Source organism: Centroberyx affinis, unplaced genomic scaffold (assembly GCF_046629955.1).
Source record: "Centroberyx affinis isolate AG114_WGS23_722 - 3 ecotype Tasmania unplaced genomic scaffold, CSIRO-AGI_Caff_v1 ptg000198l_1, whole genome shotgun sequence".
In the NCBI taxonomy this organism is placed as follows: domain Eukaryota; kingdom Metazoa; phylum Chordata; class Actinopteri; order Beryciformes; family Berycidae; genus Centroberyx; species Centroberyx affinis.
In genome coordinates this window covers 71766-99598 of record NW_027278891.1, presented here as the reverse complement: position 1 = coordinate 99598, position 27833 = coordinate 71766, and the positions used below count along the sequence as shown (strand labels likewise).

Genomic DNA, 27833 nt, shown 5'->3' with positions numbered 1-27833 from the left:
GAATTTGACTAATTCTTATATAAAAGCCACATGTCATCCTCTGGTGGAAACCTGCACTGAGAGAAAGATCTTGGAGAGATCTCACTGCATATTTAACCCAGTCATTATTCTGGTCATACACATTAGATGTTACTGTAATGTGAATTATTCTTACACTTGGATAATTAATGTCAGAATAATCTTTAATGACTATCATCTGGAAAGGATGGATATTAGACTGTTCGTGATGAGTTGGCAGGGATTGCAGAACATTCTCCATACAGCAACTAACTATACTTTGCAATTTGAAGTTTCAACATCCTGACATTTCCTGGCCTCAGACTGTTCTGTTCTGATCTCTTGGTAAACTATGAAAACTAAGAACTGCAATGATAAGCTTATGAGGACTGGGTTGTAAAGTCCTGTTGGGGGTGGCTCGGATAGTCCCACTTTAATAACGTTCATTGTGCAATTGGTTGTTGATGGCCAGACGCATGGAGTATTGGACTGCAGAGGGGCGGGACGAGTTTAAAGTTTAATTCCCACTCTGCAGTAAATTAGAACACAGCAGGGTAATGTCTGTTTATTCCAAATACAGCTGCAAGGGCCTCTCTCCTATCCCCCTCTCTCTCCCCACAGACCACACCACGGCCTCAGGATCACCTGGACCAGAAGGACACACACAAATAGCACTACACAAAACACACATTATGCAAACACATGCACTTGCATAAACAAACAAACCGACACATGCACATGCATACACACACGCACTCGCATGTGAGCATACAGGCACACAGACAGAGACAAAAACACACACACACACACACACACACACACACACACACACACACTCTCTCTCTCTCTCTGTCTCTCTCACACACACACACACAAAGATGCAAACACTGGTTGTGCATTTGAATAGATACATAACAATAGAGATTTTGATAGTGCAATGACACCATTAACTTGTGGGCTGAACACAAACAAATAAAAGTGAGGCAATTACTTTGTGGCTACTTACTTTCATTGGAAAATTGAGCATGATAGGGGGTGACTTGAATGACCAGTCAGTTTAGATTATATCTAGCTCACTGCCAAAGCCTTAATTACAGCACATTATTTATCTATCAAGAATGTTATTTGGGGGAAAAGTCTTATAGATGTGTTACCATAAATAGAAACTTTGCAGTAGCCTATAATGGTGCTTTTAGAAAGTTACCCCAATCCTAAAATAAGTACTAGGCCTGTCTTACAAGTAGGTCTTTGCTACACTCTAGTGGAGGGTCAAGCCATACACTGTCACCAAATTATTAAATCAAGCCTTCACCATGTCAAAAGTGGGTGTTTGTCTCCATCTAGTGCACAATATGAAGAGTACATGTGAAAAAAGGGGAATGGAAAGGACGTGCATCACGTTCGCGCAATTTCTACGTGCGCGTTCACTGGGAATCCTGTGATCTATGCGTCAGCTGTCAAGCGAAACACACACACACACACACACAACTGTGTCCATGCAAGCCGGCGATTTGTTTAGATACGACGGGAACCGAGATTCCACAGAGAGGGGAGGAGGGAAAGTATCATGACTGTAAAATTACCTTTATAAAGCTGGACAGAAGCGACTCGGTGACTGCTGTGAGGTGGAGAGTGGTTTGTCACCGGTTTTGCCAGGTGGACGAGTAGAAAAACGGCGAACAGGTTTCCGGTTGTAACGTTAGAGACTTGCTAAGCTAGCCCGGCAGTTAGCGTGGACAGCCTCACAGTTCTTCAACCAGCTTCATTAGCCACCTAGCTAACAAGCTAACATAGCTTCAGTGCACGCTAGGCAATGGGGGAAGCTGGTCTGAAGCTGCCTTTACTTTAAATTTTTATTTGAGCACTGACTAGCATGACATCTCGTGATATTGCGTAGGTTTGTAGCCAAATCTTGGCTTAAGTGAGGGGATAGACGAGGTAGATACCATAGGTTAGTTTGCTCATTATGAGCAGTTTTAACGTTACAACTAAACCCTCCACATTAAGCTCTTCCTTGAGCACCGACAATAGTGGTTCATCAGTCAGCGTCAGCAGCAACAACAACAAAGACTGGGACTTGGGAAACGATGTGTTTTTGTGCTGTTACGAGAAGACCATGGGTGAAACAATGCAGGCAGGGATGCCCTCTGTCCAGTCGGGACTGGATGGACACCTGCCCCTTCTGCACGGCCGACATCATGCCACGCAGGGCGGGTTGATGCTGGGCCTGAACGAGGCTTACCCTGCCGGCTGTCACAGCCGGGGTTCAGCCGCAGCCTACCTCAACAGCGGTTCTCTGGACTACAACGAGAATGCTGGAAATAACACCGGTCCGTTGTTTGAGAGCAGGAAGAGGTCGAGGTCCAACAGCTCAAGACACCGCTACAACGAGGTTGTCACAGAGCTCGGCCCCGAGGAGGTGCGGTGGTTTTACAAAGAGGACAAGAAAACTTGGAAGCCTTTTGTTGGGCACGACTCGCTGAAAATTGAGCTCATGTACCGTAAATTCTGCGAGATGAACCCTGACACTGTCAAGCGGCCGGGCACAGCAGACTCCGAGGTCAGCGGGGGGGACGAAGAAGAGTATGGGAATGGTGTGGAGGGCAGAGGGGTGAACGGGGTGGAGAGAAACGGAGCAGTGCCCGTGGAGACGAGAACTAGCAGTGTGCATGGAGACCGGGGGTCATTGGACACACCGACCGTGTCCTCAGATGAGAGAGACCCTGACAACATTGAATTCAGTATAGAGGCTGTGTGTGTCCGGGGAGGGCTCTATGAGGTGGATATCAAAGACAGAGAGTGTTATCCTGTTTACTGGAATCGTGAGTATCCTAAAACATCTGCCTTCTATCATAAGTGTATCAAATGGAATTAATCTATCTGCAAAACCCATGACACAGTATTTTGGGGGCAGTAGTCACAAATTGTCATGTAGCTCCTGTTGCCAATTCCCAGCCCATGCCAGATGTTGATTGAGTAGTGTCCATAATCTCTTAAGTCTAATTCCTGCTGTGTACATATACTCCATATACTCTCTGCAATGGAATGGCTTCACAGCATGAAGCTTACTGCCCTACTCACTCAAAAGTCTAATGCTTATTCAGAGGCAACTGCATCCATCATCCCTCCTCCTGTCTACTCTTTAGATAGGAGGTGTGTTTGCTTAATATCATCATGAGTATGCCTTTGGTAGTATATGACATAGCTTGTCTATCGAGGATACAACCTAGCAAGCAGCCGATTCATTCAGGTCCATTTCTTACAGAGTCCTGCATTGTGTCACAGTGTTGGGTATCTGTGCCACCTTTCACTGGCCCAGTAATTTGTTAGAGTGGCCTCTTCTTCTCACCATCCACCCAGCCCAGGCAGTCATTCTATTGGGCTCTGCTGAGCCGTGCTAACTAATTCATGGAGATTTCCAAGAAAAGGCAGCCGAGGTAGGGAACCAATGATGGTGGTGCTGGTTATTATAGAGCCTTGGAAATCCTGACCTCCCTGAAGGGATGCATGGTTAACTGACCGAGTTCTTTTGAAGGTTAACACAAAGCGACAGTTAGAGAGACAGTTATTTTCCTCGATCTTCCCGCTGTGGATGTAGGTACTGTTTCAGCTTGGCCTACATCACTGCAGTGCTGACGTGGTGTTATTGTTATCGTTAAACATCCAGTAATGTGAAGCCCACAGACTTATCTTCTCTGACCAGACATCAGCAAGCCTAACACATGGGTGAATGGTATCTATCTTCTGCCCTGTGATGTAGGGCTGCACTTGTCTATTACTTGGTTTGCAGTGACTGCTAATGAGAATGTGTTTATGTGTTTTTACATTTGGCCAGATAAGTGTTCTCACTCTGTAGAGAAAGGGGTTAAAAGGCATCTGTCTTTTGCAAAAATAGGCCTAGATACAGGTCTGTGAATACGCTCTTAGTCACCACCAGCGAATCAATTAACGGTGCCAGTCAAGACTGTAATCAAAACTGGCCTCTATCCATAAGCCACTGAGACTTGGCCCTCCTGGATTTGCCATGCCTGTTGAGTTCACTGAAGATCTGAATTTAGCTCATCCAAAGCCATCCTGACTAGTATTAAGCAGGATTGAGCACGAGCAGTCAATTTATCTAAAATGGATGTTGAAATAGATTTTTCACATCAATTTTTTTAAGACTGTATAATGCACAACAAATAGGCTTCTTCAATTATTTATTATCTTCACTTAAACAAAAAGCAAAGTCCTGCGTGAAATACACTGGTCGATGGATCCTTAAAGTGGCCTAACTGTTTTAACACTCTTACTGGGTAGGACTACTGATGCAGACCAAAATGAAACAGAACATTACTCAAACTACAAAACACAAAAACTGTTTGAAGAGGATTAGTGTCCTCGCCAAACGGTACCTTGCCATTCCTGACACCTCCGTGCCGACTGAGAGAAGGTTTTCCACTGTGGGGTAAGTGGCACACTCCATAAGCGCCTCTCCCCAGAAGGCTTGTTTTCCCTCACAAGAACTAGGCTCAAACCTAATAAACTAGGGTGGTGATTTTTTGTTTTCACTTCTTTTAAATGTCACCATGTTTATTGGTGTAATTTTCTTTGAGATTTTCTGTAGCTATTTATGAGCTGTTGCCTAATTCAGAAGGACCTGTCATGGGGAGCATATAACTTGGCAGTGTTACCGCCTTCAGTTGCTTTCAGAAATATCTTAATTAGAAGTGCGCATGGACGACCCAACAAAGTGGTAAATACAACTGGGAAAATAGGGAGTGTTGTAGGATACCCAAGTTGCTGAGAAGTGATGTATTATCATGTTATTGTTTGGCATTCTTAAATAAAACAACACCCACTAAAAAGCTCCTTTTGTTACTGCATCAAATCTTTCATAATTATTTCCAACCAAAAGTACTTGAATGTGTCAACAATTCATATTTATAGCTTCTAAGTTGGAGCTTAACGAGGAACACATTGGTGTGACTACGTACAAGAAGCATTAAGCGTTGTCACTATTGAATTTGTGAAAAAAATTGAAAATACCCATCCCACCCCATTTTTATCTAGCTGTGATTCTAAATCCTCCCTGTTTTCACTGTCCTACAGAACAGGACCGTATTCCAGTGATGCGAGGTCAGTGGTTCATCGACGGTACCTGGCTCCCATTGGATGAGGATGAGAGTGACCTCATCGAGCGGGAGCACCTAAACTGTTTCCGTGGGCAACAGATGCAGGATACCTTCGAGACGGATGTGGTGGCCAAGACTGTCGATAGCAAAGATGGTGAGAGCAGGGGAAGGCTGTGGGTAGAAGAATAGGGATAAGATAGTATAATCTTGACTAAAGTATGAATAGATTAAAGCAGTTGATAACTTGATTACAACTAGATTTAATGATGCACTTAGTGGAAGAGTCAGATGGGCTGGAGCTGGGTTGAAACAAAAGCCAAAGCACTCTGTTGCTCATCAGCAACACCCAAAATGTATACTTTCTTGCCAGTGGATGCACTGACTCTGCACTATTCATATTCTAGGCAGGTAGCCTCCTCTAAAAGAATACATATAGCCTATAGCCTAATGCTGTGCTAGAGCAGTGAGGAGATGAAATTCTCCCTTAGGTGTTGTCTGGGTAAGTTATGGATTCCATTACAAAGGAAATCAACTTTACAATAAGGTCAGAAGAAAAGCGTCATAAATTGTGAATTATGTGGCAGCCCTGTCTGCTGTATAGTATCGATGCACAGTAAGGGGAAAAGGATGGAGCAGGTGTTTGCATTTATGGGTGTGTAGGTTTCATTATGCCATCCAAATATAAAGTAGGTGCAGCTCGTACATTCTGGCATGTTTCATGACTCAGGCGTAATGTAGCAGGCTTTAGCTGTGAAAGGGAAAGAGGTTCTTTAATTCAGCAGTCTTCTGAAGGCAGCTAGATCTACAGTCTCTGGAAAGGACCTTCATCGGTGATGAATGTGTGGGTGTGTGAATGTGGCAGATAAATAGAGAGAGAGAGTAATGGAGAGAGAAACGGAGAGAGAAACAGATGGAGCAACTGTTAAAGAGAGGGAGAAAATGTTTAGACTGCACTCTAAAAAGTGAGCAAATGTGTGTGAGAGAAGCAGAAACCTGCAACAAGGATGTAAATTGGAACATGTATGTCTGCAGCTGTATGTGCAGCATATCTTCTACTGAGTATTTTTCATCCAATGCAAAGGACTTCTCTTGTATACTGTAGGCCTTAATCAGTGAATGGCAGCAAAGTCATATGAATCCTGATTGCCTGTAACTCTGATTGAATTTATTTGAATAACCTAATTATGACTTACTATCTGAATCACTATTAATCAGACAAACCTTCAGCCAGTCCTTAAATCCTTATCGATGTATATTGCAAATCTATCCAGCCTGTGCTCTGATTTGCCTGCCGCCAGTCTCTAGTACATTGCACTGTAGCTGACATGCCTGGACATGATCACTCTCCTCTACTCAGAAGCTATAAAGGCCTATAAATACAGCTATCAGCAGAGCGGAGGAGACTGGCTTCAGTAGGTTGGCCAGTCTTTCGTCTGCATTGTCACCCTCTGTGTTATGTACTCATAGCTACCCGCCCATGGCACAGGCACGTCCCTTAAACCGAATCACATGAGTGTTGTGGCAAGACGGAGAGGTCACCCTTGTTCCGCGTGCGTGTGCACGTGCACACACACACACACACACACACACACACACATACACAGACACACAGACTTTAAAGGTTGTATATACACGTAGACATATAAGCACTCAGTCACACAGGACAAAGTGATCATAATCGAATTGCCTGCAGGGTGTTTGAAATACGATGCAAAGGCAGGCCAAAGGGTTTTTTGACACCGTGCTGCGTGACACTTGGATGAATTCCCTTCCATTGCACAATACACACACACACACACACACAGACACATACACATGGCCTTCTAGATCACATGAGCTCAGCTTGTCTGCTCAGTGTGTAGGAGTAATGTGCAGGGTAGAATTTACAGTACAGTACAGTTCTGCTCAGCATGTCATGGAGTTAGAAATGTATTCATATTTTTATACAGTGTATGTTATTAATGCCCCAAAGTTATGTAATTTTTACATGCTCTTATAATATCATTTAACACATAGAAGTGCAAACTTTCAGCATCTTTTTGGCACCTAGCTTGCCACGTTGTTTGCAGTCTGTTTTGCACATCTACATTTATCAGAGCGTCTAGGCAAGATGAGTAAGACGCTGTTATGTTAGTTCCAGTGTCATGGGTTAGGTTTTCAGCATTTTTAGGTCTTTGTTACAGGCAGTCTTTACAGTAGAGCACTTCAATCTTGGAACTAATAATCTGAAGCCAGTGGGAGCTGTAAGTAGGCTACCTTGAACCACATCACAGTTGATGAATGGATCATAAAGGGAGCTGTGCTGTGACAGTACTGCAGTATCTACCTTCCCCCCAGCCCTTATTCTCTCTCTCTCTCTCTCTCTCCCCCCCCCCCCCCCCCCTCTCTCTCTCTCTCTTTCTCTCGCTCTCGCTCTCTCTCTGTCTCTCTGTCTCTCCCCCCCTCCTTGTGCCTCAGTAGCTAGTTGAGAGTGCTTAGTGAAGCAAAAAACATATGGCAGGCATACCGGCATGGTATGCACTATGCAGGCATAACATCATAATGCGGGCAGGACTATTGGGGGAAGAAATGCAGGGATGTCCTATCCTCTCATGGTCCAAGATTACTTTTCTGCTGTTTCTTAAGGAATCGTATGCGCACAGAAAGGGAGACTTATGCATTGCATAGTTTCTTCTACTAGAGAAAGGCCGGTAGTTGAAGTAAAGATTGTATGATTGATGCTCTCTCCCTCTCCTGGATTTGTTGGCTCTTATCGGCTAGCCTGTGTTACTGTTTGCCACTTCCTTTGAAGAGTGATAGCTGCTATTTAAGAGCAGAGAAATGTTGACGGTGGTCACAGATGGTGACCCATGTGGCAGCAGAGAAGCACTCACAGTGCTTATTTCAGCTATTGAGGCTGAAAACATAGTCCAACTTTGTTCTCTTAATCAGAGGGGAGAGAGAGAAGGTAAATTGTTCCCTCAATACACTGCGGCAAATGTTTACTGTTGGTTCAAGGGCGTTTGTTTAGTGACAAACACTCATTGCAGTATGAACATCAATGAACCACAGAATGAGGGTGTTATAGAAATAGGTGGTTAGTTAAATACACACACACACACACACACACACAGCCAATGAGCTAGCAGTATTGACTTAGCCTCAGATAGAAGCCCCATAGAGGGAAATATTAATTCTAATTATTCAGAGCACTGATTATGGAATTAAAAAAAGAAAAAAATAGAACACATTATTTTTAATTGCAACAGGATCCCATGCTCTTTCACCTTAGGCTGTTGTTTCCTATTTGAAACACAGTCAGTGGTTGTATGTGGTTTAGGAAGAACATGTGTGATTTGCATGAGTAGTAACACTGCTGACAACAGTGAGGCGTGTCCCAGTCTGTCACGCCTCTGGAACCTCTGGGCAAACCAAAGCAACGCCCAGCTGGCTGGGCACAGGGTCATGTGTCAACACAACACTCAGTACTTTTGAGGTAGGCAAGGCCTAAAGGTTTGTTTGTGAACACTCATGTATAGCTACATTCATTTCATTCATTTCATCCAGCACATATCATAGTAGTGGAACTGAGCTTTTTTGCTTTTGAGCAAGATTAGTGATGTTCAGGGCTGCCTAGACCATTATTTCAGTATTTCAAAATGTGCTTTGATGGATGATGAGGTGAACAGTTATCCAAAGCCCTCCATACCAGCAGACCAGCTCTAATCTTTGATGTGAACATCACTCCACTAGACATGGCTGTACTGGTGAAACATAAAGCTGGGAACACACTACACGACTGAACACACTGTTAAAAGATTGGACATCACACACTTAACGACGTAGAGGGCCACCCACTTGACAACAAGGTGGATTAGGGGGTCATACACTACTAAGATCACAAATACCCCCAATCTCACAAAAACATGAGATCTAGCACTGCTCTAGCACAGAACCAAAACAAACGTGAAGGTGGAGCATTTTTCTTTCAAGTTTCCTTTATGTTTTTCCTTCTTTTGTGCTCAACTCTCATTGAGTCAACTTTCATTGTCCATTCAAGTTTGAGTCGTTGACCAGCTCACACTACAGGACTACATCAAAACTTGTCCATTTTCAAGTTGTAAAAGTCAAATATGTTTTTAAATAATTGTGATCATCCCAACAGGACCGGGAGGCAAAAGAGTTAAGTCTTTAACCCTCACACACTATAAGATCATCTGTGTCGACTGTTTATTGCAACAAACTAGCGCAGACTTGCTTGGTCGAGCTTGGAAATCAGTTGTAATGGCCAAATCGTGGCTGTAATCGGCCTGAAAGTCGTGTAGTGTGTCCCCAGCCGTAAGGACATTCACACCAGTATTCCAGTATACAGGTCAAATTGCAAACAGTGCCAGTAATACACTTCTGTGCTACAGGCTACCACACAAATGAGGGTTAGTTGTCCCTTATGTAATGCATGTGATAGGATACTGTGGACAGTGGATATTCGGGTCATCAGGGAAAGCCTGTTTATGGATGGATCCATCAGTGCTGTTCTGCCCAGATGGACCTCACTGATGGCCAGGATAGCTTTTACTGCATACTAACGCTTCCAGTGCACTCAGCAGGTTTCTCCTCCTCAGCCTCTCACCCCTGCTGAGAGAGGCACTGCTGACATTTGCAAGTCTGATCCCTGTGTGATCACGTAATTAATGAATTGGCCAAATTTTAGGCTAGTAGACTAGTACTGATTTGATTAGCAAATGTTGATGGTGACTTTTAAATGTCAGATCCTCAGATGTCTGTTCCTGCTCACGCTTAATACAGTGACTCTATATTTGTGTAGAAAACCCTGAAAACCCCTCTGTCTGATGTTGATTTCAGCCAGTATGTAATTTTTTGTGTAGTTACTAATTCTGATTAACATATAGGTGTATGAATTGGACTCAGTATGGCAATACAACAAATGATTAATGAACAATTATGCTATTTTATAAAATAACCTACTTTTAGTTTCTGTGTGCGTCCATGTGTGTGTTTCTGTGTGTAGCCTATGTCTTTAAGAGTGTAGGGAACTGACCTATTTGGCTATTGTAGTCTCATTTTCTGCAGAAAAAAACACAATTTTATATTGTAGCCATCAAACAGTATGTTGCCATGTAATCCATATTCTACTTTGAAAAATGTTACACTGCTTCTTGTCAGTGCAGGATCTTAATTACTCATATCAGTTCAAAGCAAATCTTTTTCAGACATATCATGTAATTACCATATACTATGATTAATTCAGTCTTCTTATCAAGTGATTGGTATTGGTTGAAAACTTTTCAACTAGGCCATCTGTCACTCTTGCACCGATGCCAATGTTTGGACTACTAGATCAGCCAATATGAGTACCGATCCAAGTACTATTCAGTTAACAATCATTCATGTCGTTTAATTTTGTGCTAACATGAAACGTACACCAGTTTATAGTCTGTGTTCTTTTTCACTCACTGCCATGTAGTGTGAGGAAAGTGTCCTTTGGTTTCCACCAAATGACACTTGTTCCTCAAAGCACGCTTAGGCAACCTATTGAGCAAATGAAATGTTTTTCATTTAGTAAGACTACCTTGTTTTTCAGAAGAGTTCCATTGTTTAACACTAAATTTTCAAAAAATAATTTAATTTTTGTCATTTTCTTAGTCTTGTCTTAATGAGTATAATTTAGATGCTACCTCAGTCATCTTGGGCATATTTCAAGCAGCGTTGCATTTTGGGTTCTAGCCTCATCCGTACTTTTACCCCAGCCTATTACTAAGGCATTGCCCTAGGTTATTTGTTGGACCATGCCACAATATCTACCTCCAGCAACCAGCTTCTGTCAGTTATCCAGGACAGGTTCTGTGTCCGGGGCCTTGAAGTGGTAACCTTATAGCAGCGCTACTTGATAGATGGCCCTGTCCAAGAGTGATGACAGCGGTAGCCTGTGTGACTGACACCGTGGCTATGACCATTACTCACTCTTTCTTGGTTGTTAGTTCTCTCCCACCTGCCCCCTTTCTACCTCCCTTTTCTGTTCAAATGGAGTGGATATCAGACGAGTGCTAAAACTACATGTCACAAGCGCAAACGCTGCCAAGGTACTGTAAAAAAAAAAGTATTTTTATTTTTATTCTACTACAGTAGATCTGCTAGGCTATGACCTCTCTCCTTGTAGATCCTAGCTCTCTGTGGAACTAGATCTTCCCTTCTCTTGTGGCTCATACCTATGAGCACAGCTCAAGCAGAACTAGACCTGGGCTCAGTTAGAAATGGTTGTACAAAAATGGATCTAGGCTGCTATCCCACTTCTCCATTACAGCCTAAACTGGGCCTAGTCGCTAGAACTTCTCCCTCTGTGCTGTGACCCAGAGTTGGGCACTACTGCTACTGCTATTACTGCTTTTTGAGGAAACCTGCACATCTTACCCTCATCTATTTGCTAGGCTAGTGAGTGGATAACATGGCTCACTCCATAGAGACGACCCACAAGGGCCAGTCAGTCAGTTGGCCTATAGACACCCCTCAAACCAATGGATCTGGGCTAAATAAGCTGGTCCTCAAAAAAGCCATCCTACTTTACCCCTGTTTATCTATCCAACCCCGTCTCCCCCTCTCTCTCCTCTCTTCCTTGTTCCTCTCTCCTCCTCTCTGGCAGTATGACCACATCATTAATGAACTGCTATCACCAGCTCCCGCTCTAAGGGTAATGAACAAAGCTCTCTGTTGAGAGGCAAGCAGAAGCGGTGAGCTGAACAGAGGAGCCATTGAGGCCCTGTAGCATAGCGCCTTAGCGTGTTGCGCTGTGTAGAATTGGCCTCTTTGAGGTCCAGCGCTGCCCTAGTTCTGGGTGCATTGAACCCCATCAAAAATGCTGAATAGAGAGGTCTAGAGGTCTGTGTCCTCATCTCATAGTAAATCCAAGGGGCTGTTGACCTAAAGCCTAGTATCCAAACCAGACCCCTACAGAGGCCTGTACATTACCAAAGTTTATAGATTCCCTTGCATTATGCACATCGTGGTGGTCTTTCAAGATGTAGTAGTAGTAGTACACTTAATAATATGATCACACTAGTAAACTCCCTTATCTGCCCCTACATGGTGTGCTGAAACCTTTTGAAGTTAGGGACATAGCTGAGATGTTTGTCAGGCCTCAGCCAAGCAAAGTGTGTAAGTGGTGTCTTGTAACTCTCCCTTAGAAAACAAATGGCACAGCCCCAAACCAGTATCATAATAGCCAGTTTTAGCACACCATATCTGTGATTAATGCAAGGAAAGGAGCTTTGCCCTTTCATCTCTTCTTCCCTTCTCCTTTCCCTGCATCTCCCCCAATCTCTTTCTGTCTCTCACACCATTTCCCTGTTTTTCTGTTCCTCCAACAGCTCACCACGTCCCTCCCCATTTCCTCTTTCTCTCATTCCCTTTTTTAACCCTCTCTGTCCTCCTGTGTCCCTCTGTTATTCTCCAGGGCAGTGTTGAAAATCTCCCTCAGTAAATCTCTTACCCTTTTGTGGTGGACTGCCAGATCCTGTGCACACTTTGATTCCTCCACCCCCACCCCACCTTCCTTCCCCCTCCTTTCACAGCTCTGCACTGCCTTTCATTGTAAAACAGGAAGTGTCATTGTACCACCCCTTAGCATCATTCCATTTTACTGGCTACATTTTCACCAATCTATATCAGCTAGCTTACATTCAGTATTGATATGGCTGGCTAACTGGAGAAGTTCCAGTTATCTCCTATTCTGATCTGTTTCAAAGACCTCCTGTTTTACAGTGGACCCGAGACTACAGGTATAGCTCAACAGTCTGAAGTGGCTCCGTCCGTCTCCACATCACTTTTCCTTGTATGACAAAGTGTACAGGTCTCATGGCATCTGCCATCTTGCTTTTCTCCTCTCCTTTGTCTTCACTTGTTAGTGCATATGAAGGAGAGTAGATGAGGAAAGGAGGCCACTTTAAACTGATTGAGATTCATCCCTAACTGGATGGTGAAAGGCGCTCTTCTCCTTGGAAGAGTTAATTATTCTCCCTTGCTGCTGCTGTTGTAGAGTAGTACAATGATGTACTGTGTTGTGGTAGATGTTAAGCATGTGTTTCTTTTGCTCCTAATTAGTTTCCTTTGAGGATCTGCAATGATAAATGAAAACACGTGACTGAGGAATCTGCAAATACTTTTTTTGAATTCAATGGACATCAACTTTATTGTATTATCTGTCCCAAATCCTAAATCATTCCAAGTGTCCCCCCCCACCACCACCACCAAATGGGATTTGTGCCATTCACTCCACCAGTTCCATTCCTTGTGACAAACTTTACTTTTCCATTGGTTGGCCTCAGAGAGGAGAGCAGGGCTGAGTGGAGAAGCAGGAACTACAGCTCCCATGATTGGCCTGACTCTACCCACCACTTCTCTAATGAAGTGATTAGCCTAGACTGGGCCACAGAGGCCCAGCATGTGACCCGACACATGCACGCACACCATGAGGCTTTCGTCTAATTCTGTTGATATGCCTCCTGTTTTATTAATATAAATAGGGGATAGAAAGGGAGAAAGCTGAACTTAAAAGGAAATTGCTTGCTATACCCCTTGCTCATTTCTGCCCTACAGGCCTGGTTAAAGAGTGTGTTAGCAGGGAATATCTAATTGCCTGCCAGCACAGGCCTTTGCATTAGCACTAATCTTGAAATGATCAGAAGCGGTGGAGAGGATGCACAGGCGTGACACTTGTATTAAGTGATTCCCTGGTCCGCCCCCCCCCCCCTTTCTCTCTCTCTCTATGAAAGGCACACATTCAGAGGTTCTTCGGTTCACAGTGTGCTTTCTAAAGCACAAAAAATAATTACAATATGCAAGTTTCTGTTCTACACTTATATTTCCCACAGTCTATATGTCACAATAATACTTAAAGCTAGCAAAAAATAAGCAACATTACACCTCTCCCTCCAAGTACTTTGCCCTGTTCTGTAGGGTTTTTAATCCCCTGACTGGTTCTGAGCAGTACAAAGAACCATGACTGTGCACTGGAACAACGCCAAAGTCTTCCACCCACCTCATCCAGATGAACTCGGCTGCGCAGGACATCTAAAGGACAAGCTGCAGGGACAGAAATCGCTCACTCAAGTCAACCAGTTTCATTTATCGTTCTTGCCTTCTGTAGCAAATAGTGTCTCCTCTCTAGCCATACCTCTGCTCTTACTTGCCCTAGTGACTGCATCTCAAATTGACACATCAAGAAAAAGAAAGATTAAAAAATGAAAATGAATTTACATGACATTACATCTCAAATGCAGAACTGTTTACAATCCACCCCAGAATGATGATACCCAAGCAGGGTGGACAAGCAAGAGCTGAAATATGCAGACATATTGTGTGATGATGTGATGTGTTTTTCTGATGATACTGCAGATCAATGCCCTGGACTGCATTTGATTGAGCTGTTTGACTAGATTGATGCTAGACTTTTGCTATCTTGTATTGCGTTCAAGATGTTGACACCTGAGTACAGTTCTAATGATGTGTTCAATCTCTCTCTACCTTTACTCATGGTTTCTCCTTTCTGCCCCTGATGTCCAACATTTTTAATCACTCCGGATCGTTTTCCCTCTGTATCAGTCAACCAATCTCCTTCATCCTTTTTTCCTTTTCCTGATTTGCCCTTCTCTCTGTCAAACTCTCATCACCACCTGCCAATGTCTTCCTCTCTTTCCTCTATCCATTCATTCGTTCACTCCTCTGTCCCTGCCCCCCTGCAGCCATCCACAGTCTGAAGTTGAGTCGAACCCATGTGGACTGGCACAGTGTGGATGAGGTCTATCTCTACAGCGATGCCACCACTTCCAAAATTGCACGCACCGTCACCCAGAAACTGGGATTCTCCAAAGGTCAGCGTTCACCCACTGTCATCTTCTTCAGAATATGCTATGCAATATAAAATCAAGTTACCCTGCTCTGATTTCCAATTAGATAAATGGATATGATAAGGTGGATATACAATTTCTTGATCCCAAATGTGTGGTTGTACATGTATCAGTACTTCATTATTTTCAAATCAACTGTGAGAACAGTATGTTTTGAATGCTATCCTTCAGTAATTGATTGAATGTGGCTGTGTACAGTCCAATCTGTTAATTGGATTATCCCAGAAAAACACACCCCATCCATCTGGCATTTTCAGGCTAAGTTCAAACAAACGCCCAAAAGTAATTGAAAAGATTGCAACTAGAGTTTGACCCTAGGTCTGATAGTTTGATCTATATGGATCATTCCAATCTGATCTGCAATCTCCCGACTCCACAGCACATTTTCATCCCTGCTCACAGATTAAGAGGAGGATCTGGCATTGGTTATCTCAGTCTCCCCTGACACACAAATGCTCAGTGAGGGGAAATCTCCTTAGTGCTGTCCAGACAGCAGCAAATCCCATTGGCTCCCATCGCTTTGGCACACAGCACATGACTGGACTGGACTGTAGTTTCTAAATAAGGACGCGTGCTGTAGGCACAGTACAGCTGCTACCACACAGTCTTAGCCACAGTCACAGTGGGAGTCCTTGTCTCACCTACTGGCCCCTTTGGACTCAGAACAGCTTGTTACTTAAACACCATCACTGAGATATTTATAGCCTACTGTACATCTCTATTTTTTTTAGCTTGCAGAGAAGAAATATGTTTAATCTGCACCTAGATAGGCTTATAATGCTGTGGTGAAAGGACAGTATTGTACAGACAAAGTTCTTTAAGTAATGATCTTCCCAATCCTGCCTTCTCTCCTCTCCCAGCCTCCAGCAGTGGAACGCGGCTCCATCGCGGTTATGTGGAGGAAGCCTCCCTGGAGGACCGGCCCCCTCAGACTACACACATTGTCTTTGTGGTCCACGGCATTGGGCAGAAGATGGACCAGGGGCGCATCATTAAAAACACTGGAATGTGAGTGGCAGCGATGTCCTCCGCTTAATTAGAGGTCGATGGTTTGAATGAGGATTTGCCTGTATGCATGTTGTTGTCTCCACTTTGCATGTCCATGAGGCCATAGTCTTTTCACTCCCCCCTCCCACCCATTAGAGTCTGTCATGAGGGCTAAAGCAGACTTATAAAGGAGAACTTCTATCCCTTTTAGATCTGATTTAACTTGCTGTGCTGCTCTGCCCCATTTCTACCTTTAATTTACACACTGACCAAATCAGATCCGAGTTAATGCAAGCACATGATAACAAAGATCTATCTGGAATGCAAATTAATGGACTGACATTGGTGGGTTATGCAGAAACACATGACTGAATTCATCACCCGAGCCTGAATGGACATGATGTTTCTTCTTCTGTATCTTCTCCAAACTCTTCCTGTCTCTCTCACTCTCATTCTGTGTTTCTCTCCGGCTTTTGCAACTAGTCATTTCTCCCCCCGCTCTGTCTCACTTCTTGTCACTCTGTATCTTTCTCTCTCTGTCTCTCTCATCACATGCACACAGCTCTTAATGCTATCTTGTTCCTATCAAAATATAATAAGATTTTTGCCCGCTCACGTGTGTTCCTTTCCCTTCCCTCCTGACCTTGCAATACTGCATGTTTGAAATGTTTTTCTGCTGATGAACAGTGTTAGATATAGTCTTGTCTGACAGGTTCTGCTGATTGCAGATTATTTTGTCACCATGTTCACTGGCCCACATTTACGGAATGCATAACTACAATGTTCATAGAGACCTAATCACTTTTGCATCAATACACAGAGAATCTGGAAAAATTACCAGCTACACCCTTTTTGTCAAACTATCTGCAGCTCTTGTCCCATGCCCACTACAGATCAACTTATTAAGGCATTTGAATATAAGTGGCATATTACTGATTGGGTGAATAAGGAGTATCACATAGATTTACTAAAATATATGAATGCGTTTTGAATGGGCTATGATTCATGTTTTCTTTTGTATTCGTTTTTTTTCTACTTTGTTCATCCCAAACCACCCACGGCTGATTCTCCTCCCCCACGCCCTCCATGTGCGTCTGTTATGACGTCAGTCAGTCAGTTCAGGCATTTCTCCAGACATTTTTAACTTGCAACACTCCACCTGCAGCTTTTGTCTTTCATTCTGCTCCCTCTCTCTCCATCTATAGCTCACTCTCCTTGTCCTCTCCTGCTGTGCTCACTGTTTTTCTCAAAAGGCTGACCTTTTTAATGAACTCTCCCAATAGGAGATAATTGACTTGTGTAGAACCCACGGGCTTCTAGCGAGGCAGTCACAATGACAGGGCAAGACACACAGTCCTATCTTTAGAAACATGACAAGGCAAGTTATTCAAAATATCCCCGTCTGAGCAGTAATATACCGATTAAGTCTCATTGCAGCTCATCAGTACATTGACGTAAAAATCAATGCTGATCACTGTTACCTAAGCTAGGTGCAGTCCTTTTGTGTATGTAGTTATATACGTGTGTGTAGTTCCTCACATAAAGATTAACTGACCAAAGCTGTACATGTAGGGCTATATCTGGCGGTCTAAAGGCATAACTGCTGGCCATGGTCCATGGACACGACAGGCGGTATTACAGAACATGCAGAGCAGAGCATGTGTGTTTCTGTGTTACAAGGTTAGTGTCTGGCCACTGCCAAGGGCTTAGGCCAGCTAAGCAGGTAAAGTAGACCAAGTCAGGCCGCAGTTCACTTTAAGCCTCACTCCCAGCTCCCTGTGGACAGGCCTTCCTCAGCCCCAAGAGAAAAGATCAACCAGACATGTCTAGCCAGCTCCCTGTTTTGTTGTTTACCCACAGAACTTGAATTAATTCCAATTCAAGTTCAGTGCCCTGCTGTCCCTCCTCTCTCCTCTCCCCCCTTTTCTCTTGCATTCTTTTGACCTTTAACCTGTATGTCACAGCGCCCTTTCCCTCTCCCTGCTATCTTTCACTAAAGCACCACTCAGAAGTTGCACTACCTCCCATTCTCAGCCTATCCCTGTTGCCCTTTCCCCAACCTGTCATCCTCAGCTTTTCCATCTCTCACTTAATGTCTCTCCTCTCTGCATCGCCCCTCGCTCCTCCAACCTTGTGATAAAATAGTCGTGAATGCTTCCTCCGTGTGGTTAGATAGAGCCAGGCACCCCAGAATAGCCTCTCACTATGATCCTCTTCAAGCTGTCATATGGGTTTTTTGTTAAAACAATCAAACACATTTCTGGCACTCAGTCTGTCCACCCTCTGCTAGCTAATGATGCCTAGTGAAGCTCCATTAGCTTACTATCTAGCCTGTTTTGGATATGAGGCACTCAGCCTATTTGCTTTAAAGCAGAGTTAGTCAGTGTGAGGCTACTCACTGCCCAATTAATGCCAACCTAAAAGCTAGGGAAGCCTTGTGGGTGCAGCACAGAAAGCTCTGGATGGCTGCGCTCAACCTTCAGAGCATTAAAGTCCCCTTGCAGACACACTAGCCTGCAGATAGTCCTATCAGAGCCTGCATTAGGTGCCCTAGTCACAGACCGGCTCACCTAAAAGCCACTCTCAACCTCCATTTGCCCCTGTCAACAGCTGCCACTCTATTTCTCTCTTTGTGTATTTAGTGTGTCCTGCGAGCTAAAGCTACTCCACATAGGACTAGTTGCAGCGCAGCCATTGTGTTGTGTGTGTACCGTAGGAGGGAAGCTGCTGCATCAGTGAGCGGTAAAATGGCTGTCTTTCCTCTCCTCTAGACAGTCATTAAAGCCTGTGAGAGAAAGAGAGCAAACACAGACTCCCTAGTTGACCTGTAGCAGGGGGGAAGTAGAGGGATGTTACTCATGCACTCAGGACCACTAATTATTACACACTGCTACCCAGAGAACAAAAGCATTTCATAATGATACCATGGAGATACACCTACGTTATCGAGTAAATATAAGCAGTAGATATGTTTTTACCTTAAATAGAACGTAATTTGTTTGTCTCTTCAATGGCAAAAACAAAAAGGGATGGCCAGTATTTGTGTACAGTATTGTCCTCATACTATATGTTCTTTGTTGTTACATGTGTGTTCAGGCTGAGGGAAGCGGTGAGGAAGATGGAGGAGAAACACTTTTCAGAGCACAATGACGAGCATGTGGAGTTCCTGCCTGTAGAGTGGCGCTCCAAACTGGCACTGGATGGAGGTTGGTGTGTGTATATGTGTGTGTGTGTGTGTGTGTGTCTGTGTGTGTGTGCGTGCGTTCGTGCGTGTGTGTGTTTATGTCTGTTTATATCTGTTTGTTTGTCTGACCAAGTAACTTTGGTAGGAGATGGTGTGCTTTGTCCTTGATGTGTGTCCTGTGTTACAGTATGTATAATAGGCCTATGATAAGTCATACCCCTGTGTCACTGTGTCCTATCCCAATGAGTAAAGCTGAGTGAGCAGAGCTGTAAGCATCCATTGTAGGATTTACAAGGTGATCTAATGGCTTGGACAATTTAGGTCAGGTTTTTGGATCCGCAGGCAACAGTAACTCCATGACCTGTCTTAATCATGCTCATTTGTTTGGATATAGACCAAGATCTAATTATGTGCAAGTGGAAATGTCTGTAACTTTATGAATATTAAGCAGGGTGTTGCTGAAGAAGAGCACATGGGCTCACCAACTCTTAGCTGGGTAAAGAAAAACGAGTACATTTGGCCATGTGCAGAATATTAAATCTCACAAATATGCCTCTGGCGACTTCTTTGAACACCCCCAAAGTGCTTTGATTCCACAGATTAATAAATACAAGAACATGCAACATTCATTTTGATTTGTTACCTGTGATATTGCTGGTATGTTTCCCTAGATACGGTAGACTCCATCACACCAGACAAAGTGAGAGGACTGAGAGACCTTCTCAACAGCAGTGCCATGGACATCATGTATTACACCAGTCCCCTTTACCGGGATGAGGTGAGACACACACACATATACACACACTTGGACAATGTATTCCCATGGATAAAAGTTTGTAGCAGTTCAAGTCTTTTTGTGTTAATATTTGTTTCCAGAAACCACCTGTCTTGACACACTGTTTCTCTTTCCACAACTTTTCCCTGTCCTGTCTTTCTAGATTACCAAGGGCCTCACTCAGGAGCTGAACCGACTTTACTCGCTTTTCTGCTCCCGGAACCCCGAGTTTGAGGAAAGGGGAGGCAAGGTGTCCATTGTGTCCCATTCCCTTGGCTGCGTCATCACCTTTGACATCATGACGGGCTGGGACCCTGTGCGCTTCTGTCTGCAGGAGCACCACGCCATGGAAGAGGAGCTGGACCTGCGCTGGATCTCCTACGAGGAGAGGCACCTGCTACAGCAGCTGCAGCTCACAAGGAATAGGTAGGGCAAGTTATTGTAGATGAGTCACTTCTAACCTGAGGCCAGGGACCCTAGGGGGCCTCCAATATAGGACTAGTGGTCTTCCAAAGGTATTGGGGGTAAACACTGGAGGGAGAGATCAAGAACTTGGGACAAAACAACGCACTATTGTTGTCAAAATGCCCATGTTGGAGCCGTTATTGAAGCTCACTAAGTTTGAGCAGGTCAGAGAGGCCGGAGGACCCCGTCTTTGAGCCAGAGGCAGGCCCTAACCCTGTCATCCAGAGATTTTCAAACATGTTTGATTTTGTCATCGGAGGTTTGAGTTTTGAGAACGGTTACCAGTAAAGCCAGTGAAAGCTTGCTCAGCAGCAGTATGAACATCAAAAATGCACTGTCATAGCTAGCTGTTTTGACGATTTTCACTATTTGGGCTTTATAATTTACCTCCAACTCTCTGCAGCACAAACACACAGCACAAATGAGTGCACACACAGTATGTGCTGCAAGCTGCTCTTTCTTCTCAAGCTACATTTTAGCACATTTTATGTTTTTTTTTTACGTGAGACAGCGGGGTATCAAGATCCCTCGCAACCAAATCCAAGTGAAGAGTCTTTTAATGTGTGACTCGCTGTCTGTGCCATATCATTTAGCGTGTGCAACACCACATCGCAGAGACAAGAAACTATAGGAAAGAAGGTTGTTTAATATGAGCAGTACAGAGATCTTGGGTTTTTGACAGTCGTGTAGTGTGTGCCTGGCTTCAGGGGGGCCTGAGGGGGAAAAGTCTGGTGTAGATGATGGGAGACTGACAAGGTGTGTGTGTGTGTCTGGATGGCATGGGATAGTAGTAATGTATAGGTGTGTTTTTAAGAAGGGATATATAGATTATATTGAAATTGTTCAGCTGTGCTTTTAGAGAAGTTTAATTTTAGGTTGTAATTAACTCATTATTACCCTTTCTTCTTCTAACAGATTACGAGAGCTGGAAGATCAACTCCTTGGCCTGGAAGCCTCTAAACCTTCAGCACCCCCAGCCCTTAAATTTAAGGTAAAATGCACTCAGTTGTATGGAGGGGTGTACTTCATCACAATGTCATGCATTCTGGATAGATAACTAATATTGCAATGTGCAGAATAAGTAATTTGAGTTTTGCTGATGAAGACAAAGATGTTGTAAAATAAGTCTGCATATCCAAACTGAGTTGCAGACATACACATTTCAATATTGAATCTCAGTGGTGTTCCCATTTAGTGGGTTGGTGCATGGTTTTAAGAAGCCAATCCATACCCGGGTCTTGGGAAGTAATGATTATCAAAGTCAAGTCAAAGCGTTTATTGTCATATGCACAGTTAAAAACAAGTTTCCCCATACAAAATAATTCTTCCTTTGCCTTCCACTCTGAATGCCATTTATCAAGAAACACAAGGTATAAAAAAAAGTAGAGATAAGAGAGAAAAATAATAATAATGATAATAGTCTTATCAGATTCGAATTGGGGAGACTGTGCTACTGTGCAAGATATGGCTGTACCGACTCAAACATACAGGTCAAGAGAAAGCTGGGGAGATTTTTAACAAATTGTATCATTTGTCTTTTAGCTGTTGAAAAACAATTCAAAACAAATGTAATTAACCAGTGAGGGACATTGAGAAGTACATTTATGTTATCAAGCTGAAGAGAAATATCAAACAAGGTTATGTGTCACAGTAAAATGTGAAAGGATTCACAGATTTCAGCTAATGTTTAATTCAAAATAAAGACCCCATAGTAAGTAAACTCTGTATTGCTCTTCATGGCACTGAATCACATCAAATTGTATCATTTTCAGTGGTATCATATAAAAAAAAAAAATTAATGCAATTGAATCGAATTGTTGACCTGCTCAAAGATATCTTACCTCTATTGAATCACTAACTGCATATCAAGGTTCATGTTGAAACAGTCGAAGTGGGAGCAAATCACATCCCTACCCAGATCAATACCAAAGACTCTCTTTAGGACATTTGTACCATCTTTGTGCCGTTTGTCTTTCAGGTGGAGAACTTCTTCTGTATGGGTTCCCCTCTGGCGGTGTTCCTGGCCCTGAGAGGGATCCGCCCTGGAACCAGCTGCCACCAGGACCACATCCTGCCCACCTCCATTTGCAACAGGCTCTTCAATGTCTTCCATCCCACAGACCCTGTGGTCAGTCTCCCCCGTTTGCCCCAGCCCATGCAGGATGCACTCTGACTCAGGGTTATGATAGCAAATCTCATTTTTTTTCTTCTTTATCCTTGTTGACTTAGCCCACACAGATTTAGGGTGTGCTTTACATAGGAGGATTTTTTTCCCGCACTTGCCAATCCCCACTGACAGTGCTCTGCTAAACTAAACAAACCTTTGTAACTCACTCTCAAATATGCGATTATGGCTTCCTCCACAATAAAAAAGTATCAAGAGACTACTAATAGAAGTTTGAAAATATGCACTTTACCTACAGTATTTTACAGTTTTATATGGTTTACCTAGTCTTGGCAGTTTATCCATGGGCTCAAGTTCTGTTGTGTTCTTCAGGCCTACAGACTGGAGCCCCTCATCCTCAAACACTACAGCAACGTTGCACCTGTTCAGATACACTGGTAAGAAATGTCTGGTCTTGCATATTGACATCTCATAGTCATCTCATAGTGACATTACAGTTATTTTCTCATGTGGCCATAAAACTACCTCAGCACCATCGCATGCTCCCTTAAACAGACACAGAATTGTGCTTTCCAAAGTATCCAAATATGTTATCAAATAAATATGTTATGGATGTTGGTATTTTGTTTTCTCCATCAGGTGTAGCGCCACTAATCCCACACCCTACGATGAGATCCGACCTACTTTCCTGAACCCAGTGAAAGACCCAGCATCTGACACTGAGAGCATCCCCAGCCCTAGCACTTCCCCTGTCCTGCCCCGCAGGCACTATGGAGAGTCCATCACCAGTCTGGGCAAGGCCAGCATACTGGGTAAGGCACAACTATCACTACTCTGGTCCAAAATGTAGCTCTGATAATGCACCTGAAAGACTCATGCAACATCTGTCATTATCCTAGAATAGGTTTTAAAGCTGGCTCTCATTATGAAGTTTATCTGTCAGTTTATAGAGTTAGACAGAATCACAGTTGATTGTTAAGAATCTTAGCTGTAAAACTGTATATCTAAATATAATTATTATTCATTACTGCATACCAGTCCAGAGCAGCTGTAATATTGCTGAATAAAACCAAAATGGGTCACGTTATATCCATTCAACTGTGTGTGGAAAGACTACAGTAGGTGAAATATCTGGGATAGAGAAGATAGGGACATGTGTTATGAGGAAGCAACAAGCGAAACGCATTGTTCAGTCCTATTTATAAGCCTATTTGCAAATGCTGTGAGAAAAATAAAGATGTGATTACATTTTCAGCAAAGCCTCACAGTGTGCGGTTGGATAATTTCTTTATATGGGACATATGTTCTGGGGTTTTTTCCTGTTGAAAGAGCTTTTTGTTTTCCGCATTTCCTTTAGAAAGTATTATGGGGGAAATCGTATCCATTGGTGTGACTACCCATGGATAGTTGCAGATATAGACAGTGGGTGGCCCAGAGCAGCAGCTGACAGAATTACATTTCACTCTGGAGGTAGACCTCACTCTGCAGGTGAAATCCATTCTCTCCTCATATCTGAAATGGGTTTTGTTGGATGTCTCCTTGGCCACACCACTGTCTCAACTATGCCATCATGTGGAGAGATGTAGAATAGACTCTCACAGTTGGACTCTTTTACCTCTCCTATACTTTTGGAAACATGTCATTGTAAAATATATTTTAAAACTAGAAGGGCACTCGGAGAGCGCAGACCTCCGCCAAGGTTCGTGCTATTATTGCTTGCTCGTGAGTCGGATCTGGATCCGCTCCAAAATTTAATGGGTTCCTCCTTGCTGCTACACCCTTCCACAAAGTTTCATGAAAATCAGGCCAGTAGTTTTTCCGTAATCCTGCTAACAGACAAACAAACAGACAAACAAACAAACAAACAAACAGACAGACAAACAAACAAACAAACAGCACCGAAAACATAACCTCCTTGGCGGAGGTAAAAATGATTACTACCATCTCTCGTTGTCTTGTTCTAACCCACATCCCACATGCCTTAGATCCTCTTATTTCTCTCTCTTTCTTCCACTCTCCCTCACTTTAGGAGCGGCTAGCATAGGGAAAGGCATCGGAGGCATCCTTTTCTCTCGTTTCTCCCGCTCCAGCAGCCAGCCCTCGGTGTCAATAGTGGATGGGGGGGCCACTACTGAGGGAGAGGAGCAGAAGCGGACAGACAGCCAATCAGCATACGGCCTCTCCACCATGACTCAGTCCACCTCCACCATCGCTGACACATCATGTTAGTTCACTTACCTATCCAGCTGAATATAATCAGAACTCACTAAACATACAGAAAGTCGTTGACAAAAAGGGGTTTACTTCTTGGAAATAATACTGTGTAGATCAGTGCTCTGCCAGTCACACTGTCTCTCTCTCTCTCTGTCTTCCAGTGGAGCTGGAGCGGCGCGTCGACTTCGAGCTCCGAGAGGGTCTGGTGGAGAGCCGCTATTGGTCGGCAGTGACCTCACACACAGGCTACTGGTGCTCGCATGACATAGCGCTCTTCCTGCTGACCTTCATATACAAGCAGCGAGAGATAACCTCTGAACCACCAGAAGACAACCTGGAGCCGGACTGAGACGGCACGTCCGCCAAAACACACACACACACACACACACTCACATAACTGATTTGCTTCTTTTTTCCCTATATCTTGCTCTGATTCCAGCCTTTTAACCCCTGGAAATCATACTGACTCATACCTTCACTCCAAGACATACTTTTGTCTCACTTTGTATGATTTGTGCACACAATTGCTCACCCCAAGGGTGAAGTTATTGGACCAGGAACCCCTAAGGAGGTGAACCCTTTGCCGCTATGACCAGTCACCCCATATGACATGTGGAATAAAAGAGGTCATTGAAGATGATCCAACACATGCAGAAGAGTCCACTGCACCCAAAGGACCCCAACCTTAACTCGCATGAAACCACTGCAAGCTGTTTATTCCGTATCCATAAGTTCCCCACCCAGCCCAAGTTCTCTCCTCTCTCCCACAGACTCTGTTTGGAGCCTTGTGACACACAAGCCTGAACCTCGCTCAGTGATGATGTCAGCTCTGTTACCTTTACTTTGACATGAAGGAGGCAGTCATGAGATTGTCAGAGATTAGTGGTTTAATAAAGAAAATAAGAACCTTAACTGTATGCTACTACATCTCAAAAACTTCATGTTAAAGATGCAATGCCTTTCAAAATTAGCCAAACAATGCTATATACAGTATGTAGAATATGTTTCAACAAAAACTTAGGGCATTTTATTTTCCCTTTTAATAATCGTTGGGAAATATAAAGAAGAGACAACGAACGTTCTAGTGTTTTTATTTTTTATTCTTAAAGAACACCCCATGATTAAGTTTGTCTCTTTTCTTTTTACCATTGGGTGACTCTGGAATAATTTACCCAACCAGTTAAAAGATCCGCAAAAAGCCATTTTTATATGCAACACAGTTCACTAAGACAGCATTTCCTTATGTGATTTGTTTTTCAGAACTAAATGGTGATGTGGTGTGACAATTTTTTGTTTTGGTACGAGAGACTGCATGGCTCTCTGGCGCTAACAAAGAACATTACAGCTCAACACCCTCATGACATCATTGCGGTCCCTGTGTGACATTTAGAGAGGTTTACAACCACATGAGGCTCATATCGTAACATGTCATACTTTTTTGATTTTGAGCCTTCACCATTTACAAAACAGTGACACTCCTTCAAACTATTTTCCATGCTTCTACGTTGCGGAAAAGTTATGGAGAGACGCTTCAGCAACTCACATGTTCACATTGATATCCAGATGAAATCAATGGAACATTATAGATGTATTTTTTCTAGAAAAGAAAATATTTTTCATAACCGTTTTTTTTGGTCGGTTGTGAATATAAACTTGGATCTCATCTTGTAAAATGGGATTTAAACTGGTGGCCAAATATCTTTTATGATGAGTCTAGTTTCTTACGCTGGTGGGCTTCAATGCTTCTAAAATTGAGGCTAATTCATAATCCAAGAAGATGTGGTTTGCCTGGCGGAGGTTGGCCACTGCACACTTTACCATTCACGTCTATGCCAGTGTATACATTTACCTGCATGGAGGAAGGGTCTATTCTTGAAACATTTCCCATTTTCCAATGATTGGACAAATGTGTGATTGCCTAATTCACACATTTTATAAACTACTTGGAAATATCCCCCACAAAGAAGAAAAAGTGTGAACAATTGGAGACAGCAAACCATTTTTCCCCCTAAAAATCCAACTTCGCTGGGAAGTATGAATCTTGCCTTAGGATTATGAGAGCATGTATAAGGGCATTTCTCCAGTAATAATAGAGGTTAGGATCTTTTTTCAACTGTGGTCTTTTTTGAAAACACACCCAGAAAGATTATGCAAAAGTGTGTAATATGTTTATGAGTCATTATGAGAAGTTACAAAGCTCACTCACTTTGCATGGTGTCATGTTAATGGTAATTGGATGTTGGAACAGGAGGACATTGCAGAGAGTGCCAACACACATCTCAGAAAATGTTTTGTGTTCTCCACTGACTAGAAAACCACTCTTGATTGGTTGTGGATTTTTAATGAAATAATTTTTAAGATGATTGCAATGGATGAAGAAACGGAACTAACCTCAGATTAATCTTTGTGGAGTTACATGTGTCAGACTTGATCATTGTCAGTGTCAAATTTCCTTGTGTCCTACTATTTTGTTATATTATCATAGTTAACATCAAAAAGCTTAGTTCGATTTGTTATGGCGCAAGCTGCTGCTTTACTATTTCACACAATCAAGGGCTGTGGACTGGTCCACCGCTGAAATGGATTCCATTTATTGGTGTTTAACGTGCTACTTGGGACCATTGCACATGTCTGTTATGTGAGAAAAGGCCTATTGACTTGAGCAGACCGAGACCAGACTGCCTTTTAGAGGACCAGATAAGTGACCGAAAAGTCATGGAAGTAGTAAGGAATAAGGGAAAGTGACTTGAAAGTGTTTCTAAATGTGATCTGGTGGACGTTGCACATACTCATCAGCTATGAATTGCACAGAAATTATGTAGACATCGCCCTCTGTTGCTATTATGTTTCCTTTTGCTGAGCGTGTCACAAAGCATTAACAGATACATGGTCAGTGATTGTAACTCTTCTTTTAACCTACTTTGTTACTCTGAAGGCAGGCATGCTACTGACCTTGTAGACCTTATACTATTGTAATCTGAACACCGCTACTGCATTATGTTAGAGGAAAATACAACGACAGTTCCACTGTTGCCTCTGCATTAAAATCACACTGGGTGGGTATGGAGACAGC

The 27833-nt window shown here is 43.2% G+C and overlaps 1 protein-coding gene across 1 annotated transcript; it reads left to right on the top strand.

Moving 5' to 3' along the window:
- The first annotated feature begins 1512 nt into the window (after positions 1–1512).
- Positions 1513–25885, top strand: LOC139660500 (phospholipase DDHD1-like). The gene is made up of 13 exons (XM_071538663.1): positions 1513–2819; positions 5089–5265; positions 14846–14974; positions 15871–16018; positions 19094–19203; positions 19853–19959; positions 20120–20382; positions 21337–21412; positions 22400–22549; positions 22919–22983; positions 23186–23358; positions 24576–24770; positions 24922–25885. The coding sequence occupies exons 1-13, from the start codon at positions 1964–1966 to the stop codon at positions 25107–25109; spliced, it is 2637 nt and encodes an 878-aa protein (XP_071394764.1). The 5' UTR covers positions 1513–1963; the 3' UTR covers positions 25110–25885.
- The last annotated feature ends 1948 nt before the right edge of the window (positions 25886–27833 follow it).

What these genes read in the sequence shown, in the direction of transcription:
- LOC139660500 (XM_071538663.1), top strand. Translation starts at nt 1,964, where the DNA reads ATGAGCAGTTTTAACGTTACAACTAAACCCTCCACATTAAGCTCTTCC. An exon ending in TTATCCTGTTTACTGGAATC is followed by an intron (nt 2,820 to 5,088) that starts GTGAGTATCCTA and finishes ACTGTCCTACAG; the next exon opens with AACAGGACCGTATTCCAGTG. An exon ending in GCACCTGTTCAGATACACTG is followed by an intron (nt 22,984 to 23,185) that starts GTAAGAAATGTC and finishes TTTCTCCATCAG; the next exon opens with GTGTAGCGCCACTAATCCCA.